The 7,720-nt window shown below is 31.8% G+C and overlaps 1 protein-coding gene across 1 annotated transcript; it reads left to right on the top strand.

The window, feature by feature from the left end:
- Positions 319-5,955, top strand: LOC109326237 (signal peptidase complex catalytic subunit SEC11A-like). Its single transcript, XM_019558936.1, has 8 exons — positions 319-532; positions 1,099-1,211; positions 1,326-1,397; positions 2,456-2,491; positions 3,212-3,257; positions 3,480-3,567; positions 4,917-4,974; positions 5,816-5,955. Exons 1-8 carry the CDS (start codon positions 454-456, stop codon positions 5,864-5,866), a joined length of 543 nt encoding a protein of 180 aa, XP_019414481.1. The 5' UTR covers positions 319-453; the 3' UTR covers positions 5,867-5,955.

Below are 7,720 nucleotides of genomic sequence, written 5' to 3'. Positions count from 1 at the left end.
GTTACTTGCATAAAAAACTGGTGTGATGGGTTAGATGAACCGTTCATGCACTTGGTTGATGGGATGAATTGACCTGTTTTTAAAACCATGTTATTTAGAAAATATTAATAGTATAGAAAAAAATTAATAGTATAGATTTTTAAACAAAAAATTATAGCTCATCTGTTCTTACCATATTGATTACAGTACTGGAGAGGATACATACCTATGTTAAATATATTCCAAAACAAAACATTCTTTGTTGGTTCAACACGTGTCGCAGAGAGATTGAGGGAGGCACGTATAATACATGCACTCAAAATTGGACTTGCCGTTTTTGCATTCAAAATGAACAGTCACAGTTACACTGTACCATGACCAACGAATGCAATAACTGCTTCTACATTTTGTTGGAATTGCAAAATTGTAAGAAATTTGAACCTTACCGGAGCAGAGCAAAGTGAAGAAAGTAGAATGGGTTGGAGCGCAGACATTGTTGACTCAGTCAAGTCGATTCAATTCAGGCAATCTTTTTCCCAGTTAATCACTCTTGGTAAGCTCACTGTTTAAATTACTTCTGAGATTTGACTTAATTATTGGTATGCTCAGGCAAAAATTATTGGATAATTTACTTTTGAGATTCCACTTAATTACAGTCCACAACCTTTTTTCCTGAGGTCTAATGCACGAGACTCACCTGGGTTTGATAGATGTATGCAGAAGATTGTTTTTTTTTATGGATTTGAACTCATAATCTCTTGTATGAACACATCTGTTGTTCCACAATTTGTGTCACTGCATATACCATTATTGTCGGTTGAAAAAATATATTTAACTTAAAAAAAATTAATAATTAACTATTTTCTCTAATGTAACATGCACTCACACAGCTTGTGGGACACTAGATGTGCATAACACTATTTGTAAGTTGGGTTTTGGAGGGGAGGAAGGAAAAGAAAGAGAAGACTTAAGAGTAATGAAATACACTTATGAGACTATGAAACCATCTTTTTCCCCTCCATCCTCTCCAAGACCCAAATCGCAAACAGACCATTGGTCACATTAACTATTCGATGAAATATTTTCGGTTGATCTGTGTTTTCTGTGCAATGTGTTCAGGGTTGATTGTATCATCGGCGCTAATGATATGGAGAGGGTTAATGTATTTTACTGGCAGTGAATCCCCCATAATTGTTGTTATCTCTGGAAGCATGGAACCTGGTTTTAAACGAGTCAGCATAATTACTTTTTGTTTTGTGTGAATGATCATTCATACTATTTTTTGGACTTCCGTTATGTATATGATTATGTGGTTTATCTAACAAAAGCTTGTGATTCTCTTACAGGGTGACATTCTGTTCTTGCACATGAGTAAGGATCCAGTTCGTGCAGGAGATATTGTTGTTTTCAGTATAGATGTATGGTTCCTTTCCCTTTCGTTGTGAAAAAATATGTGTCATCTCCTCATTCAGATTTTGTTCAATCAGTTACTTATGGATTTATGCTTTGTATATGTAATATTTTGCCGTCATTCGATCCATGTAGCTGACCCGATCTAGTGGGATTAAGACTTGATTGTTATTGTGGTTACCTATGGATTTTTAAGTATCATTCTTCCTATTCTATGAATGAATTTCTTTTCAAGGACCTCTAGGTTTTTGAATTTTGTTGACATCGGCTAATTTTGTCAGAAAACACATTTTTTCTTTAAGATATGGTATTAAATTAAGCTGCCTGTAGAAGAGTATCAACACTATGTAGCCATTCTCATGGATTCTGAGAACATACTTTTCAATAGATTTGTTTTCCCCTTTATTTAACAGCAATAGTGGAACTATTACCCCCTTCAATGATAATAATTCTCAGACATAATCATCTATTAGATTGTGGTCCTTAATTCTTCTCTGCATTATTCATTGCAGGGTAGGGTGTCCTAAATTCAATTTTTATTGGGACCTGAATGTGTTATACTGTTATGTATGCATACACTTTTTCTTTTCCTATTTCTTTATCTGGAACCTTCTACAAATCTGCACTTCTTTCAGAAATCATTGAACAATCTTCTTTCAAGGATTTGTTGCTTTCTTATGAAGCTAAGGTCCTTACAGTTTCTACCTCCCTCTCTTTTGTTTTCTATCTTCACTTTTGTTTAGTCTCACAGAGGTGCTTCTATTTATCAGCTCATCAATGATGAATCTGTCCTACTTTTTTAAGGGTATTCCATGGTATCATGGAACCTTGAACACAAAAATGATTGGTTTCGTGTCAAAGTCAAAAATCTCTTTCACCTATCTGGCCTCCCCTCTTATGTTTTCTTGATTTTGAAAAATAAAAGGAAAAGGGAATTTTGATGTTTGAAATATTTGGAATCCATTACATAAATCTTGTGAAATTCAAAAGAGGTATTGGACTATATATTAGATGTGTGTGCAATTTTTATGCTAGACTTGACTGATAAATGTCTGCACATGTACAGGGACATGAAATTCCAATCGTTCACCGTGTTATTAAGGCAAGTTGAAGACATTTATTTTATGTTCCACAGTATTTCTACATTCATACATCATATGTTTCTTTTAAGCAATATATTTTCAGACCAGAGTAGATTTTGATGCTAAATGATCATGACCTTCCCACTGCACTGCTAGTATGCTTGCTCTGCAAACTCCATAGTTGGAGAATCTGAGATATAAACTCAACTATATTGTACAAAACTCCTGGAAATTATAAACATTTAAAAAAAGACATAGTGGTGTCCCTGAAGATTTGAATGATCATAGACAATTGATCTTCCAGAGTTGATCCTTTATCTGTGTTTATGTTTGCTTTTTATATTTCTCAGACTATTTACCAACTTGCAACACAGGATGTAAACCCGAAATATGACACTTACTAATCCTTAATGACTCTGGCTATATCTAGATGATCTTTTCCCCTTGGTTCATTTCTCAGAACATAGTAAAGAACTGTTCAGTAAATCAATAAATCATGTATGTGTATAGCACATATCAGTAATTAGTGATAAATCCCCTTTGCGCATTATGTAACATGTTAAACTCATAATCTAATCAGATTACAAGTTTTAGAACTGAAGACATGCTAATTTGTACTAAAATTTGCAAATAGTATTCATAGTTGATTTCTTTTTTTATTTTCTAATGCTTACATCTGGCTTTATAATTTGAATATTGCTTGATGTCTCAGGCAGATTTCACTCAATTTTTTTTTTTAGGTTCATGAACCTTGCAAAACTGAAGAAACTTACATGCTCACTAAAGGTGCGTTAGATATTCTGCTAATATCTCCATATTATATTCCAATTATCAGCAGATGTTCCTCTTAATTATGAGGAAAGAACTGTATTTTTCAGGTTTTCTCTTCCTATAGTTTATAATTTAGAATCACCAATCACTATAGTTTATGGTTTGTAGGTTGTTAATGTTTGTGACTTTAGCAGTTCCTTTCTATCTATTGACTAAACATGTGTTTTTCTGTATCAGGAGACAATAATCCTATGGATGACAGGGTTTTGTACAATCATGGTCAGCATTGGTTGCAGAGACAACATATCATGGGAAAAGCTGTTGGGTAGTATCTTTTTCTTTTTCCTTTTTTTATGAGGATAATAAATACTATCATTTACATGTTGTATGGGGTCCCGTGGAAGTCTCGTGCATTGAGTCACAATTTTTTTACATGTAGTAGGGCTGAACCTAGGACTATGCTTGACCTATTTCTTTGTTTTTGGGTACATAAAAAAGGACTACTTTTTATTAAGCTGAGATCTAGACCCATGAAACATTTTGTCTTTGACCTATTTCTCTATAAATACAATAAGGACAGTTCTCCTCCTTCATCCCTTCCATTCTTGTCTACTACTCTACTATTACGAACCAGCCTCACAACAAAACTGTTGAAAAGCCCAAAAATAAGGAAATACTAAACTTTTTAGCCCACCCATAAAGGGTCTTTTAGGTGTGTTTTGAAGAATTTAGACAACTTATTTAGGCTTATAAGAACAACTTATGAAAATAGCTTATGACTTCCCTAGAAGCTCTTTTTAGCTCTTTTTTTTTTCAAAACTGATCATTGAATAAATGCTTAGTTAAGCTGTTTATTGCACCCTTAATATTGTTTCTTTGCATACTATTGACCACGACCTTATGGCTAAACTATAAACAAACAACTGATTCTCATTTGAAGTGTACTAGTTTTAGAGGAAGAATTGAGGTGGGGAGCACATCTTCTGTCTCACAAATTTTATCATTCCATGTGTCACCCGTTGTGATTGATAAGAAAAACACTTCATTATTAAACTTTTAACTTCAATATATTTTTTCAACCAATCATAGCAAGTGACAAATGGAGTGAGACATTTTTTTGGGGCAACAAATGTGCTCCGACTGAGGTGATATGAACTTTAAATAAATGCATTTGCTTGTTTGAAGTGGAAAATTCCACTCTTGAAAGATGACTCATTTGTGGGATGAAATAATTATGGTTATCTTCAGTTCTGTAGATACTATGTTGGATTTGATACTCAGTTAATCACAGGCTCACCTTGTAGCAAAACCCATTTCTCCATAACATATATGGTTGTTCATTGAGGTGTTTGCATAGAGAGAGAAATCTGGTAGAGTAAAATTTGATATTTTGGATTATAGAGAATGATTGAGAAAGAAGTAGAAAATTAACTGATTAATTACCACTTGCGGAATAAGGCTGTATGCATCTATCCTCCCCGGACTCCATTAAGTGAGAGTCTCATGCAGTTCACCGCCCTTATTTATCTCTATGGATTTTCATGTGGAAAGGGCCTAACTACCTTGAAACATTAGTACACTGTAATATCTCTTTCCTTCTAATGTTTAGTGATGATGTGTTAAAGAGTACATAGAAAATTTATTCTTTTTTTCCTTATATATATTTTTCTGCAGGATTTTACCCTATGCTGGTTGGATGACTATAATCATGACTGAAAAGCCTTTTGTCAAGGTTTGTTTTTTCATAATTTGAATGTTTTTTGTATAAATATTCTTCCCTTTCCCTCTCAAATGGGGAGTCAAGAATTATCAATGTCTGGCTTCTTTTTTATCTCATCTTCTCATGAAGATACTAACAATATAATTAAACTTTTAACTAAACTACTAGCAAAATAAATCATTGGTGGTTCTGAATCATCTTATTTTGATAATCATTTATTCAATGTTCTTTAAAGTTTAAACAGTTCATAGTCTTGAAAATGTTATTTATTCAAATGGAAATAGATATTATGGAGATATTTATAATTCCTAGATTATTTAACTTTTGAAACCCCAATATTCTATCCACTTAATTGCATCATGTTTTCTAAGCTTACACCATTTACTTTCTACCGTAAGGTTGTCATTGCGAGTTGGTTATAGGAGGGGAAAGAAGAGAAAAAGAATGTTTCAAAGTCTTCTTACTAATGTAATTCATAACTCTAAAGTTCCCCCCCCCCCCCCCTTATTTCCCTCCAAAACTCACTCATAAACACACACTAAATGTTACACCTCTTCTTTTGACATGCCCATAGTGATGTTAAACTTGTCATTTATGGGAAGTTTTATTTTTTGGTTTCAACTTTATATCATTTTCAGTGGTGCATTGTAGAATTCATCACCTAATGATTTGTGCTTCTTTCACTTCTATCTTGCCACTTTTCCTTCTTGTTTTTTCCTTGAAGGCATTCTCTCCCAAAACCACTTGTCACCTTTTCTCTCCATTCTCAAGTTCTTGCATGTACAATGTGTATTTAGCTACTACTCCGTAAACATTAAATATTCTAATGCTAATTAGTCTTATTTTGTTGCAGTACATTGTCCTTGGGGCGTTGACACTGTTAGCTTTAACAACCAAGGACTAGAGATTCAATTCTTCACATGATCTAAATGCATTCAAACTTAGCTTTATCAAGGTGAAGATAAAAAGAAATTATCATGTAGAACAGTCTGAGAATCCTGGGCAGGTGCCATCGCCTAGGGCCAACAACAATAAGGGTTTAATTTTTAATTTTTATAATTAAATATTTTTATTTTTTAATTATATTTATTTTTATAAATCATTTTAGTACTTTCTATAGTTTTTCTTTAGGTTCATTTGGTTATTGGTAATCATTTTAACAGAAATAAAATGATCAAAACTTTCGAAATTTAAAATTTATAAATTGATACTTTGATATTAAGTTTTACATAATCTTCAAAAAAAAATATATGTTGTAAAATTGTAATTCATAAAGGGTGATAATAGTAACTACACAATTTTCTTAAACCATATAAAAGATTATCTATAAAATTTTCAATAAAGTTTGGGCATATATTTTTTCGTGCAAAGGGCCTCAAATATGTCAAGACCGGCTTACTCTTCCATTGACGTGGATAATTCTATGCATACCTCAAAGTTATACATATCACAATCATTCTTTCAAATGTGAGTGGAATCACCTAATCTGACTACAGAGTGGTTGTGATGATCACTATATTACATGTAATTGCAGTTTGATATTAAAGGACAATGATACGGTTGTATTGGGTTGCAGTGTAATTGCATTGATTTCATTTGGACGACATCATGTCGTGTTAAATTCAAAAATATTTTTTAATCAAAAAATGTACATCATAATAGTCACAATTCGGATCATAATGATTATAATGACTACAATTACAATAACTACAATTACTATCATAATCACGATTCTAATCGCAATTTAAAACATTAATCATAACTATAGACTATTATATGGTTTAAATATTTTATTGTTCATTTATTATTGTTACTAATTGGAGATTTGAGTCAAATATTTTTTTTGTTATATTCTTATTTGACTTTGAATGATCTCATACTTTTACCATGATGGAGATCTCATACTTTGCCCACTTAGACGAACCTTAATTCTAATACTACATTACTTATGATAATATAATACAATAATTACTACAATCAAAAAAATATTGAATAAATATATATATGAAGTGTAATATAGTTAATAAATGTAATAGTGGTCGTATTATGTAAGAGTTGGTTTTTTTGTATAAGAATAAAATTTGTAAAAATAAAAATTGCTCACGTGTATAGAAATTGGGCCCTCATTAACTATGGATCATGTGCATTACATTTGTCACCCATGTAAAGGGGCCTACCGTGAATATGGTTTCATAGCAATGACGAGTGATGTCTTGCATATGCTAGCAAATGAGTTGCACCGAGTTAAACCAGAGTTTAACTCGGTTAAGTTTGATAAGAATTTATTCGACTTGAAACTTGATTCGAGTTCGAAATGAGTTATGCTTTTACCTGATTTTTGGCTTGATTGAAGTTCACAAACTATTCAGTTCGGTTAGTCGGCTCGAATTAGTTTAGTTTGTCAAAAGTTTACAAATTATTTATTCAACTCATTAGCTCAATTAATTTAGTTTGCCAACTTGAATAATGATTATTTATTTAATATATAAAAAATTAAATATTATCTATATATATACATATGTATATTTGTGTATAATCAAGCTAGTTCATGTTTATTTAATATACACAAAATTGATTTAGTTCATGTTTCTAATCTATCAGATAATACTAAATGCTCTCATTTCTCACAACAATAAAGTTTTCTTACTTTGAGTTATTATATATATAAAAGAAGTGACTCAAGTGAGAATAATTATCATTATCATAAATAAAAACAATTAATATGGACCTTTGAATCTTGTTTGAATGATCTAGATTA

This window comes from Lupinus angustifolius, chromosome LG14 (genome assembly GCF_001865875.1).
Source record: "Lupinus angustifolius cultivar Tanjil chromosome LG14, LupAngTanjil_v1.0, whole genome shotgun sequence".
In the NCBI taxonomy this organism is placed as follows: domain Eukaryota; kingdom Viridiplantae; phylum Streptophyta; class Magnoliopsida; order Fabales; family Fabaceae; genus Lupinus; species Lupinus angustifolius.
The sequence above is the reverse complement of the archived record's forward strand: the minus strand, read 5'-3'. Positions and strand labels throughout refer to the sequence as shown.